Raw genomic sequence first — 13,254 nt, 5'->3', positions numbered from 1 at the left:
CCAGCATCCCCATGCTCTGCCTGCCTTGTCCCCCCAACACCCCAGCACCCCCATGCTCTGCCTGCCTTGTCCCCCCAACACCCCACATCCCAATGCTCTGCCTGCCTTGTCCCCCCAACACCCCAGCACCCCCATGCTCTGCCTGCCTTGTCCCCCCAACACCCCAGCATCCCCACCCTGTGCCTGCCTTGTCCCCTGCCCACCCCCAGGCAGGGTACCCCCAATTCCCACTGGCATATCCCTGCGGCCCGGCCCCGCCAGGCCCCGGGCACAGTGCGGGGAGGCAGGGAAGGGGCTCCGGGGGATTTTGGGCATTGCGGGGTCTGACCGCGGAGCCCCGAGCGGGCGGTGCCGGCCGCCCACTGGCGGCAGAGCCGGCGCGGTGCGGCCCCATCCCGGTGCTCCCGAGACGTGGAAAATAACACACCTTACTCACAAACGAGCCTCAGGGATGGAGAAATTGTCAGCAAAACCTGTGCTTTAATTCCTGCGTATAAAACAATGAATCTCTTAAATGCTAGGAGACACAAATGATTAAAAATTAAAATGTATCAAAGGAAGCAGGTAGTCCCTGCCTGGGACCAGAGATTCTCCAAGGACCCAAAGGACACGCTGTGGTGTGTTCCCAGATCCAAGGCACTGCAGGGAGAACTGTCACTGACCAGAGGCCACCACTTCAAGGCCCCAGAGAAGTGTCCTGATGGCCCAGCCTGCTCCTCTGCTGGTGCAGCTCCTCACACTCCATGCTGTGGGCAGCTCCCTGGTTTCATGTGCTGCTGCCGTGCTCCACTCTCTGGTACAGTGCGTGTGTGCAGCTCACTCCTCTTCCACGTCTCTGCTTGAACACATTCGCTTCCCACACCCTGCTGGGCAGTGATGAAGGTCAGGGGCAGCAGCTGCAGCAGCAGGGAGCTGGGCAGGGGCTGACAGCTGCCAACCCTCCTGCCCCCAGGGCTGGGTGCTCCCCCTCCTTGGCATCAGCCGTGAGGCAGCACCATCTCCCCTACTCCAGCAGTGCCTGCCCTGCCATCTCCATCACAGCCAGGATGCCAAAACCACATTTTGATCTTCCCTAGTCCATTACAAACTTTGTGTGAAAATTATCAGTGGGAGCCCATGTTCCAGGAGATGTCTCTGCCTCAGAGAAGGATCAGCCTGGGATTATTCTAAGGTGAAAGGACAGGACTATCATCCCCTCCTGCCTTCTCCCAGTCCTGACCTTCCTGTCCCATGTTGTGGTCCTGGCCTCCTCTCCTCGACCATGAGTCCTGGTTTTTAACCCATTTTTCTTGAGTGTCACTACTGCCCTGTAGCAGCAGAGCTACAAGTCTCAGGGCAGTGACCTGCTGATGAAGGCACTGCAGCTCTCCCACCCCTGTCCCACAGCCCTGCCACAAACATGACATTTTCTATTTTCTCAGTAGCACTGACCAGACTTCACAACAGACCAGTGCCAGAGACACCAGGGGCTGGCAGTGGGAAGCCCCCAAAGGCAGCACTCCTGCTGGGACAGCAGCACACCTACCTTTTCCTGGAGAGCTGCTGCTCTATCTCCTCCAGGGACTGTCCTTTTGTTTCAGGCACAAAAAGGTAAATGAATACAAGCGCCATCACTCCCATCAGCCCATAGAGAAGGAACATCCAAGAGAATCCAATGGCATCTGCAGAGATTCAGCTGTGTGAGTGTAGGAGTCACATTGTGGGGTACAAAGGAAACTGGCTGCTTACTGTGAGGTGATCACTGGTGCCTGAAAGGGGCACCTTATTTTGTGAAGCCTTCAAGAGAGCTGGGAAATTCCTTATCTGCAAGGCTTGGACTGGAAATGGGCAAAGGGAAAGGCTGGTGCATGCCAGGCTTTGCCAGCAGCAGGGGGAAGAAGGCAGCTGAGGTCCAGGGCCAGCAGTGCCTGCTGAGCAGGGCTGCAAAGCTGCCTGTGTGGAAGCTGCAGACTCTGAGTTTCCTCAAACTGTGGAGCTACAGTGCAGCCCAGTGGGCAATTGGTGAATTTGATAAACGAGAGGCTCTGAGCAGAGCTGCTGGTGCCTGGCCTTCCTGCTCTCAGGGGCAAAGGGTCACACCTATCCCAGCCTCAAGTCCTCACAGTTCAAAATGCCACTTAATCTCCAAATGGCTCGTGCTGGCCACCTTCCCTCCCAGCTGTGGGGCAGGGGAAGGGGCTACTTACCAATAAGGTCCAGGAAGGAGAGGCTGATCAGTAAATTAGCAGCCCAGTTAAAGCTGTTACAGAAGGCAAAGGCTCTTCCTCTTATCCCAGCAGGGTAAATCTCACTGAGGACCAGCCAGGTCACTGCACAGATTAGAGAGATCACAAAGACAGTGTGGAGTTAAGCAATTTGTTTGGGAAATGAGCAAGGGAGATTTCAGCAGGGGGTTTAAACTCTGGCTTCACCCAGCACCCGCTGCTGGTGGTGTCAAACATTCATCCATCTCAGAGGCAGATCACAGCAGAACACTTCAAACCCCCTGAGCTCAGCACTTCATGAAGGAATGAAATAGCAATAAACAGGCCCAGGGAGTAAAGAAGAAAGCAGGGTAGCTGGTCATGCCATTCACAGGAGATGAAGAGATATGACAGGCCTGCTTCAGGTCATGCTCTTTGTAAAGAAATGAGAAAAGCGTGGAATTAGGGAGACAACATTGCATTTGGGCTAAAATCAGAGTTAAAGCAATACATATCTTTAAGTCCCTCTCATCCTGGGGTTATTTTACTTGAAATAACTTGCGGGGTTGCTGTCAAACCCATGAGACTTGCTCACCTAACATTCTTTTCTTGAGTTAAATGCTGTTTTCTCACATCAAGGCATTTAAATGCCAGAAATCAGTAGAACTTACATGGAAGCAAGAACTAATCTTTAATCTCATCTGAAGAAAAAAAAAATTAATAATAAATAGAATAAAAGAACCCAAATTGATATTGAGAAACTTCAAAAGAGGTTCAACTTCCAGTTCTGCACTGACTCTCATAATCACACAGCACAAGCCCTTCACTCCCTCTGTCCTCAGCTCTGTATTTTCCTGCTCATCAGGGTGACAGGAAGTTTAAGTAGTGCTTGTAGGGTTTGTAGGATGCTCTGGGTTTCCACTGAACTTCAGAGAAAAAACCAGCTTTACAAGGGTAGTGAATAGCATGGAAGAGAAAGTTACTTCAGTGCTGTAGCTGACAGAGCTGCAGTGCTAGAAAATGATTCAGGGGGCAGGAGAGGACATATTTCCAGTTCCCAGACAGTGAGCTGCTCAGCACAGCAGACACATAAGGAACAGTTCAAGCAGGCAGCTTGCAGACCAGCCCTAGTTTTATTCCCTGGGTTAATGCAAGGATAAACACCACACTTACTTGGTCCAAATCCAATTGAGAAGGCACTCACAAAAGCCATCATGCTCAGCAGTGTAATCCAATTTAGGACTGTATGTTGTGCCCAGGGAGCAGCACTGAGGGGAGGGCTGGTGCTTTCCAGTGCTCCTTTCCTGGCCTGACCTGCCAAGTGCCTTTTCTGAGTGAGGGAAGGATCAGGAACAGCCTCTTTGCTTTGAGTGCTGCCAAAAACTTCCATAAGGCTCCTTGTGGCAGCAAAACCAGGGCCTGCCTGACTTCTGGCAGCACCTGATGCTGGTGGGACGGGTGACACAGCAGCCTGGGGGAGCACAGGTGGTGTCAGGGGCTGCTGGCTGAGGCTCTGGGATGCATTGGGGCCCACGGCTGCTCTGCAGTCCCTGGCCATGGCCAGCGGAGCCACGCGGCTGGTGAGGCCCAGGGTGGTGACAGAGACGGCCATCACCACACAGCCAGCCATGAGCAGCACCCTCCTGCCTGCCTTGTCTGCCAGGGCCATGGCCACCAGCGTGGCCACCACCTTTATTGCTCCCAGCCCAACTGAGGCCAGGATGGCTGAGGAGTTGCTCTGGAACCCCACCGAGTGGAAGATTTTGGAGGCATAGCCCAGCACATTGGGCTGCCCGGTGAACTGCTGGAACAGCACCAGCCCCAGGCCCACCAGAGTCCGCCTCCTCATGTTGTCTCTGGTCCTAAAAAGATCAAGAAACGAGTAATGCTTCTCCTGATGGGGCTCCCTCTTTGCCGCCGCTCTGTCCTCTGGGTCCTGCAATGGGATGAGGCCCTTCTGGCAGTCTGAGTCCCACGAGCTTAATTTAACAGGGCTCACTGGGAGAAAGAGGATGCTGAGGAACTGCATGGCTGCCGGGGCAATGGCCAGCCCAAACATGTACCTCCACCCCTCATCCACGTCTGCAAAGACATAATTCAGGGCATAGGACAGCAGGATGCCCACGGTGATTCCCGCTTCGTAGAGAGACACCAGCAGCCCTCGCTGGTGAGCAGCCACCATTTCTGAGACGTAGATGCAGCAGGCCATGGATGAGACAGAGATGGCAAAGCCCACGGTCATTCTCCCAATGACCAGCAGGGTCAGAGCCCTGGCCAGTGTGAGGATGAGGCTGCCCACCAGGAGCACCAGGTTGCTGGCCAGGATTGCTCTCCGGCGGCCGTGGCGGTCGATGAGGATGCCCCCAGCCAGGGAGGCCAGGAGGGCTCCGATAAGGACGGCGCTCACCAGAACCTCCTGCTTGAAGCAGCTGAGCTCAAAGTCTGCCTGCAGCTGCAGCAGTGCTCCAGAGATTATCCCCAGCTCATATCCAAATATCAGCCCGCCCAGGAGAGACACTGTTCCGGACAAGAGGAGGACCACCAGTGCACGACCTGGAAAACAAGCAAGCAGTGCTAGGTTCAGTTTTCTGATGCTATAAAACAAACTGTCAGCATGCATAGGCTGGAAAAAGCTCTCCCAGGACAGCCACAATTTTCCATCAACAAAGTCTTGATGTGGAATTCCCCCATAGGTCACTAAGTCACGTGTATAGAGGCACTTGCAGACAGTCACACAACCCACCAGACTTCCACTAATGCAGGGGTACTCATTTGGGGTGCAGAACTTGGAAATCAGGACTTCTAAACAGAGTTAAGACTTGTTTTTAAGTGCAGGACAGTGATTTGTAGTGCCTGGAGTTGTGCAGTGGGATCCTCTGTGGTATCTCTTGATTGTAACTACAAAATTTGCTCTGGGCAGGAAATGCAGCTTCTGCTTTCTGGTTCTGCATTATCATTTGCACATTTCAGTGCACATGGTATGACCAGCTCTCCCTGCAGGTTTTGCAATCTTACTTCCTATCTTGTGGTTAAAAGCCCTGCTCAAAAAAGGTTATTTTTCCTTTATTTTCTCCTTTAATCTTGTACCCTCAGCATGACTTTGTGGGATGGCACTGAGTTCTTCATCTCTCCTTCTGCAGCCCACAGCTCCCAGGATCTCCAAGTCCATTGCAGTCTTCTCAGGCTGGTCCAGACCCACAGGAAAACTTCATTGTGAGCTGAGAAGTTTACTGTTGCCACCCTCAAACACAAGAAGTGACTCTTTGACCTTGCCCTACCCACAGGGCTGAGTGTGCCAGTTTCCTAAGTATGCAAATTTAGCTAAAATAAGACAAAAACAGTAGCAAAAGCAACTCAAACCAACCTGCCCAAAACAACCCTACAAAACCAAGTGCTGCACGTGCTTGTCACCATGGGGAGGGGATGAAGGGGTGACCATGTGTGAGCCACGAGCCATGTTCCACCAGCAGGGATTGCACTGGGGCAAGGGCTGATGTGGGGACCTCTGGGGACAGAAGTGACAGGGACCTCACCTCCAACCACACTGCTGAAGCATAGGTGAAGTGGATTTGTTTTGGGGTTTGTGCTGTTTTGCAGCATGTAATGCTATCTGCATTAGGAATACTCACAGTTTTGGTAGACCCTACATGGAAAAAATGTGGGCACAACCACCAGACCATGGAAACTTTTCTTACCCTGCTGAAGGACTTTTTTCCTGTCACAAGCTGTGTTTAATGGGAACTGTCTCTGCTTGGCCTTTAATTACCGTTATCAATTAAGGCTATTTCTCACTGATTGCTGTATATAAATACAATTTTTTTTAATTTATTCTGCAACCCTTTGTGTTTCATTTGTGCTACTAATGCCATGCCAGCTATCCCAGTCCCTCCCACCATGCTCTGTGTGACCATCTGCGCTGCTTTTAGCACTCCTTGTACATGTTATGTAGACAATTAGAAAAAATATCTGCTGAGAACATAAGGCATAAGTGGCCATCCCATCAGCTTCAAGCCACAAATTCTATTAGACACAGACAGTCCCATGGCTCATTTCATCAGGTTTTGCTGCATTTCTTGTTAACTTAATAAGTCCTCATGGCTTATGAACTTTGACTGAAATCCGGTTTGTGTATCGTCTATTCTACCGTAGCTGGGGAATTTGAGGACTCTTCAGATCTCCACACGAGGACAGAAGGTTTGGTGGAGCAAGGAGCTGTGCCAGGCGATTCCCTCCCTACAGCAAACCGGTGCGAGGGCCGTGCTGCAGGCTAGGGCAGTGACCCGCTGTCCGGCCGGGCTGGCACCGGCACCGGGCTGAGCCGGACTCTGCTCACACCAAGGCCAAGGCCAGCAATCGGCACGGCACAGCAAACCCAGCTCCCCCCGCTCCCGAGCCCCGCTCCGCTCCCGGGACAACCCCGCTCCCCTCCCGGGACGGAGCCACAGGAAATTCCTTGGCTCGCCGTACGCGCTGCCGGGACCGCTAAAACCAGCACGGAAAGAAAGGAAGGGGCGGGGGATGCACCCGAGCTTTTAGGAAAAGTTGCAAACTTTTCTTTTTTTTTTTTTTTTTGAAATTTCTCCCCGGGGCAGCAGCGCGTTCCCGTTCCTCCCCGGCTGCCCCGTGGCCAGAGGGGCTGGCAGCCCCCCGTGCCCCCCGGCCCGTCCCGTCCCGCACTCACCCATGGCGGGGCCGAGCCCCGGCGGGCGCGGAGCGCAGCGGGCGGAGCGGGGCCGGCAGCCGGAGCGGGGCCGCGCCACGTCGCTGCTGCCCTGCCCCCGGCCGGGCAGCCTGGGGCTTGTAGTCACCCTGCCCGCCCCTCTCGGGGGCGGGGGTCCCGGCCGGGGGGCGCTGCACCGCCCCGGAGCGACGCCGGGAGCGGAGCCGGGTCCGGGGGATGGGGGAGCCCACGGGTGAGCCCGGCGGGGTGGCCGGGGACACGGAGGTGCGTGGCCATTTGGTCCATGTGAAAAACGCCAATCACTTGGTTTTAAAACTTTAAAAGTTTAATAGTAATAAAATGGTTATAAAAATAGTAATGGTCACTCAGCATTTATTTTTCTGCCACCTGAACATTTTCTGGAGGCTTCTTGGTCTCCAGCAGGGCAATAAATATTATCAGCACTGACAACAAAAAGGTGAGGTCTTGGTGAGCACAGGAAGAGCTTTATGGTGTGTTTACCAAAGGAGGACAAAAAGATGACATCAATGTGTACAGAAATGCAGCTGCCACATGGACACTGTAGAGGCTGTGGGTTATTGTCCTCTGGAGAAAAGGGTGAAAACCTGCTATGATGTATAGCACGGATAATTTGGGGGGGAAAAATCTTTCTTTGGGGTCCTTAAAGTACAGCTTTCTTATCACACCTTTTGTAGCCAGAAGGTGTTCAGGGCCCGCTGAAAGAATTCACAGAATTGAAGGTTGGAAGAGACCTTCAAGATCATCAAGTCCATCCCATTCCCCAACACCTGAACTAAACTATGGCACTGAGTGCTGCATCCAGTCTTTTCTTAAACCCATCCAGGGATGGTGACTCCACCACATCCCCAGGCAAATAACTCCAGAACTTAATCACTCTTTCTGTAAAAAACTGTTGCATTTTTTGTTTGTTTTTTTTTTTTGTTGTTGTTTATTTATCTGTTTGTTTTGGGGTTTTTTGTGGGGTTTTTTTGGGTTTGGTTTTTTTCTTTTTCCCCAGCACCTTTGTCCCTAAGCTCCACGTGAGAAGGTCTGGGGGGGTTGGATCCACCAACGCTTTGTGCCTGCAGGCACATTCCTGTCCTTGCTTCCTCCTCCTCCTCTGCAGTCCGTGTACCTTGGCAGTGCCATTTCCCCTCTGTGATCCTTATCTTGCTCCTGGCTGCCGGGCTTGAGAGGAGCGTTCCTCCCTGGCAGGCAGATAGCTCCTCCCCAGGGCTGAGACACCCATCCATCCCCAGGGCTGAGACACCCATCCCCAGGGCTGAGACACCCATCCATCCCCAGGGCTGAGACACCCATCCATCCCCAGGGCTGAGACACCCATCCCCAGGGCTGAGACACCCATCCATCCCCAGGGCTGAGACACCCATCCATCCCCAGGGCTGAGACACCCATCCCCAGGGCTGAGACACCCATCCATCCCCAGGGCTGAGACACCCATCCATCCCCAGGGCTGCACTGCAGGAATGTGCTCCCAAGAGCTCCACCTCGGCAGCCTGTGTTTGGCATCACCACCTGCCTGTGATTCCTGGGAATGTTGCCTTCTACCTCTGAGCTGGAGCAGCTGAAAGAGGCTGTAAAATCACAAATTGAAATACAAATACAACAGGACAAATAAATCCATCCTGGAAGAAGAAAGACGTGTTCAGGAATCCTCATCACACCCTCAAGAGTATTTTCTTCTATTATGGTTGACGCTTAGGAAGGGGCTCAGAGGACCAAAGTGACCAAACTCCATTTGGTTCTTGATGGAAGTGATGGTCCCTGAGCTGGCAGAAGTGTCACGGCTGGCCTGGATGGAGCCAGCTCAGCAGGAACCTGCATTTATTGCACATCCATTTACATCCCAGAGAGGTTGCTCCTCCTGATGCCCGGGTGCAGGTGTTTTCTGTTAGGATGTCCTAACCCAGGGGTTTCCCTGGCAATACTGGTCAGCAGTGCTGGTACCAGCAGGAATCTTGTTCCCTTGTACATTTTAAGGATGCCTCCAGCATGGCACCCTGCAAGAACTCAGACTCATCCCTTTTCCCATCTGTCCATCCGAGGATGTCAGCCTCCATCCCTAAATAGGCTGGAAGAGCTGCTTCCAGAGCTGAACATGATGCCAAGGATCTGTAGGACAGCAGGGAGGAGCCCATGAGATCTGCCTTGCTCCCCATTAGCTTTGTTTGCTGGGCTGCAATTTTTAATTGAATTACATTGTTTGTGAAAGGAGAGTTTGTAAATGCTTGTCACCTGGAGCACAAAGTTACATGATGAAACCATTTCCCAGTCTGTGGCTTCAGAGCAGTTCTCTGGGGTGATTCAATATTCCAATAAAAATACTGGGTGATACCATAAATATTGTAAATGGCTCCAGTTAGTTTCCAAGGGCTATGTCAACTGTTTATTGCTTTAAAAGAGAAAAGAATAAGTGAAATCACAGGGAAGTAAAAATTTAAATAAATAAAATAGAGGAGAAAATAAAGCAAAAATATTTTCTTTCATATTTTGAAAGCTCTGGAGGAGGTTTTTGGCCAGCATGAGAGAAAACCATCGTGTTTGCCAGAATAATGAACCCAAGGCTATGTGTGTACTCTTGCTTATAGGTTGTATATGTGTGTTTATAGGGGTATCTGTGCACACATGCTCTGATAAAATATGATCACAACACGGGGAAAACCTTCTGCTTTATTTGAGTGTTTGAGGCATTTGCAAATTCCAGCCACAGAGAATTCACCCCTTTCCCTGGGCAAGCCCTGCCACAGCTGCAGGAGGGTGCCATGGGTGGGCAGAATTACAGGATGGGTTATCTGTATCATTGAAACCTTGGGAAGGTTGTTTAAAAATTGTCACCGAAGCAAGATAAATATTTGCCAGTCATGATCCCATCATGCAATGACATGTAAGCTGTGTGGAATGTGTTAATAAAATATAAATGTTCTGAAAAGGAAACAAATGCTGTAGGGGAGAAAACAAAGACAAAATGGACTTGAGGCACCTCCAAAAGCAACAATTGAAAACATACTGACATGGACTGGGCTGAATTCTCTTGTATCTTCTGAGGAACATATTTGCAGCATGTGCAGATCACCCAGTGGGGCAGTGGCATTTCAAGGTGCCATAAAAACCCAAACACTGCTCCAGTGAGGTTTATGAGGATAATGAGGTTTATCCATCTCCTAATAAGATGGCAATGAGGAACTTGGCTGCTGGAGGAAGAGGAGTCACCTGAATGACGGCATGAGTGGCCCATGGCAGAGCTGGGGTAGAAGCTTTGGTGGTGCCCAGCGTGGGGACCCGAGGTCACAGCATGCCCTGCTGCAGGCTGCTGATCCTGTCAGCTCACGGGCAAACCCTTTCTCCTTCCCAGCCACCAGCTGGGCAGCTGCAGTGTGTCTGCACGGGCTCCAGCAGAGGCTTTTGGCACATGAAAGAGCCAGTGAGGGACCATCGTGGTGGTGATGTGCCAGAGATGGAATCCCCACGCTGATGCTGCAGTGGTGGGGGTGATGCAGTGGCCGTGGTGTCCCGGGGATGATGGGACATCCCTGGAACCCTGGAAGGGGTTCCACGGTGATGCGGGGAAAGCTTCGGGGGAACCACGAGTTCCCACTTGCCACCTCGGGAAGAAACGCATCCAACACCTCCCTTGCGAGTCTTGGGCCAGCTGCAGGTCTCGCTCCTGCGCCGGCAAAACCACGGGAGGGCGCGCCGGCTCGGGGATGCTCGGGAACGAGTCCCACCACGCTGCAGTTATCCAGAGACAAGCAGAGGGCAGCAGGGTTCCCGGGGGGAAGCACAGGGAGGGTTTGGAAGGAGCAGCTCCGGCAGCAGAGCGGGGCAGGGCGCGTTATAGCGGGGGCGGCCGAGCGGTACAGCCGGGCAGCGCTTCGGCACTTCGTAGGTTTCCGTCACAGCCCACCGAGCATTGCCGGGGATGGCCGAAGGTTACCGAACGCTGCCGAACAACCGCCCTGCGCATGCGCCGTGTGTGTGTCGCAGCGATGGCGGCGGCCCAGGCGGAGGCGGGCGGTGCGCGTTTGGTCACGGCCGGAGCCGCGGGCGCTGCCATGGGCGACGTGGGGCCCGTGGGCCCCGCCACGGCCGAGCTGGGGGCCGCGGGCCCCGCCGTGGACGGTGCGGAGCGCGGAGCGGGCGACGCCATGGTGGCGGAGGAGCCGCCGGCGCCGCCGGCGCTGCCGGGGCTGCGGCTGGTGCAGCAGGGCGCCGAGGCGCACGTGTACCGCGGGCTCTTCCTCGGCCGGGCAGCCGTGGCCAAGCTCCGCGTCCCGAAGCGGTACCGACACCCCGCGCTGGAGGAGCGCCTCAGCCGGCGGCGCATGGCCCAGGAGGCGCGGTCGCTGCTGCGGTGCCGGCGGGCAGGTGGGCACGGGGCCGGGCGGGCCGGGCCCGGGCTGCCTGGCAGGGCGGACGGACAGACAGACAGACACACCCCAGGACGGGGTGAGCCCCACCACCCCGGCTCCTCAAGTCGCTCAGAGCAGATCTCAGGCACTTAGCGCCATCCTGAAGGATGCGGGAGCTTCTTCTAAGCCCGGGGCGACACGCTCTGCTCTTTCAGAGTGCCCCCGAAACACATCTTGCCCTCGGTGTGTCCCAGAGCGTGTTTTATCGGGGAGGCTCCCCCAGGAGGGGCTGGGCTGCCAAAAGGTTTGAGCTGCCAAGTCCTTGTAAGGCTGCGGGGCTGAGCAGATGGCTTGGATTGAGTGTTGGCCGGGCCACTCCAAGGGGTGGATCACCAGTGGCTGGGTGTGATCTCAACTGGCATTTCTGCTTAAGGCTTTTATCGGTTGTGTTTTGTTAAAATAAAGCTGGGAATCATGTAAATTAACTGCTGGCATTTGATTTGTTCTTTTAAATAGGGATTCCAGCTCCAGTGGTCTACTTCGTGGATTATGTCACCAACTCCATCTATCTCGAAGATATTGTAGACTCAATTACTGTTCAGGATCATATTTATTCTGTACAAAAGAGCGGGACTGATACCAGTGACCTCCATAAGTTAGCAGAGAAGATGGGTGAGCTGTTAGCAAGGATGCACGATGAGGATATCATCCACGGGGACCTCACAACTGCCAATCTCCTCCTGCGGCCACCCACGGAGAAGCTGGACTTGGTGTTGATAGACTTTGGACTCAGTTTTATTTCAGGTCTTCCAGAGGATAAAGGAGTTGATTTGTATGTTCTGGAAAAAGCCTTCATTAGCACTCATCCAGATACTGAAGCAATGTTCCAAGCTCTGCTAAAGACCTATGCAGCCACTTCTAAAAAATCTGGTCCTGTGATCAAAAAGCTGGATGAGGTTCGGCTCAGGGGAAGGAAGAGATCCATGATTGGGTAAAAGAGAGTGAGGTTAGGAATGGAGAAATAGTAGGTTTTGCTAAGAGGGTTATTTATATTTCTAGTTGGTTTTATTTCACAGATCACTATTTTGATAACTGTGTCTTCAAATAAATAAACTTGAAAGAGTTTTTAGTGTCATCAAGTAACTGAAGTCATTGTGAGATTGGGGCACAGCCAAGAGAGAAACAATTGGAGGTCACTTCTGTCCTAAATGTTAAATATTTCTAATACAAAGTAGTTCACAGTGTCATTCTACTCATCTTTGTGTGGTTAGACTCATTCAGAGCAATCTTTCTTGGCCTGTAGACCATAAAATCGTGGGGGGTTCTTATTTCAGAGGCTACGAAACAGCATCTACAAAAGGTAACTGAGGAAAACAAGTGTGTTGTTTTTCTCAGAAGACTTTACAACAAAGGGTTTAAATCTGCTATAAACGACTCAACATATCCTGAGAATTTTCAGAACTGAATTCTGGAACATGGTCAATGCTGAAATACCACACTAAACATAAATCAGTTTTATTTTCTTCCGGTCGTAAATTGTCTTTTTTTACTCTCAGTCAATAGTACTGTCTGAAGGAAATACAAAATTTGTTAATCCAGAGTAGTCTTCTACTGAGAAACTTCTACTTTAAGCAAGAAATTTGCTGTAAATTTCCTCTTCTGGAGCTTTACAAGGGGGACTGCTGGTATTGCCCTTGCCTGCCCAGGTAGGCATTTGGCAGAGGTAGGTGGTAATTGCCTTTTTCTTGCCATGTTTTCTCTATATTACCTAGTTTGTCTGGCTTACTGTATCTAACAGTGTGATTGGAAGGTGTGCTGGGGGAAAATCTTGTGCACCCCACAGTGGGTGGGTTAGGAGATTATCAGCTTTGTGAGCAGGTTGGGGTGTGAGCTGGGGGAATGCGGGAGCATTATTGTCTGTAGGTAATGATACAAAGAAACAGTGAACTGCTTGCTGAGCGATTCGCTGTGTTTATCCCTCGGGAAGATCCTCTGTGCTCTTGTGCACTCCCTTGTGCTG

The 13,254-nt window shown here is 52.4% G+C and overlaps 2 protein-coding genes across 3 annotated transcripts; one reads left to right on the top strand and one right to left on the bottom strand.

Moving 5' to 3' along the window:
- Positions 1-460: 460 nt before the first annotated feature.
- Positions 461-6,915, bottom strand: SLC2A10 (solute carrier family 2 member 10). Of its 2 annotated transcripts, none has more exons than XM_018917223.3 (5): positions 6,865-6,915; positions 3,357-4,736; positions 2,187-2,309; positions 1,526-1,661; positions 461-866 (listed from the first exon to the last, which is right to left on the bottom strand). In XM_018917223.3, exons 1-5 carry the CDS (start codon positions 6,866-6,868, stop codon positions 767-769), a joined length of 1,743 nt encoding a protein of 580 aa, XP_018772768.1. In that variant the 5' UTR covers positions 6,869-6,915; the 3' UTR covers positions 461-766. The 2 variants fall into 2 exon arrangements, with proteins under 2 accessions (XP_018772768.1, XP_009091454.1); XM_009093206.4 differs by having other exon boundaries at positions 461-863.
- A 3,941-nt stretch (positions 6,916-10,856) lies between these two features.
- On the top strand, positions 10,857-12,357 carry TP53RK (TP53 regulating kinase). The gene is made up of 2 exons (XM_009093205.4): positions 10,857-11,250; positions 11,751-12,357. Exons 1-2 carry the CDS (start codon positions 10,872-10,874, stop codon positions 12,227-12,229), a joined length of 858 nt encoding a protein of 285 aa, XP_009091453.2. The 5' UTR covers positions 10,857-10,871; the 3' UTR covers positions 12,230-12,357.
- Positions 12,358-13,254: the final 897 nt, after the last annotated feature.

Source organism: Serinus canaria, chromosome 20, assembly GCF_022539315.1.
Source record: "Serinus canaria isolate serCan28SL12 chromosome 20, serCan2020, whole genome shotgun sequence".
In the NCBI taxonomy this organism is placed as follows: Eukaryota; Metazoa; Chordata; class Aves; order Passeriformes; family Fringillidae; genus Serinus; species Serinus canaria.
Note: the sequence above shows the minus strand (reverse complement) of the source record. Positions and strands in the feature narration are given on the sequence as shown.

What these genes read in the sequence shown, in the direction of transcription:
- SLC2A10 (XM_018917223.3), bottom strand. An exon ending in CTCCTTCCTGGACCTTATTG is followed by an intron (nt 1,662 to 2,186) that starts GTAAGTAGCCCC and finishes GAATCTCTGCAG; the next exon opens with ATGCCATTGGATTCTCTTGG. An exon ending in CAGCAGCTCTCCAGGAAAAG is followed by an intron (nt 867 to 1,525) that starts GTAGGTGTGCTG and finishes ATCACTGCCCAG; the next exon opens with CAGGGTGTGGGAAGCGAATG.
- TP53RK (XM_009093205.4), top strand. Translation starts at nt 10,872, where the DNA reads ATGGCGGCGGCCCAGGCGGAGGCGGGCGGTGCGCGTTTGGTCACGGCC. An exon ending in GCTGCGGTGCCGGCGGGCAG is followed by an intron (nt 11,251 to 11,750) that starts GTGGGCACGGGG and finishes TCTTTTAAATAG; the next exon opens with GGATTCCAGCTCCAGTGGTC.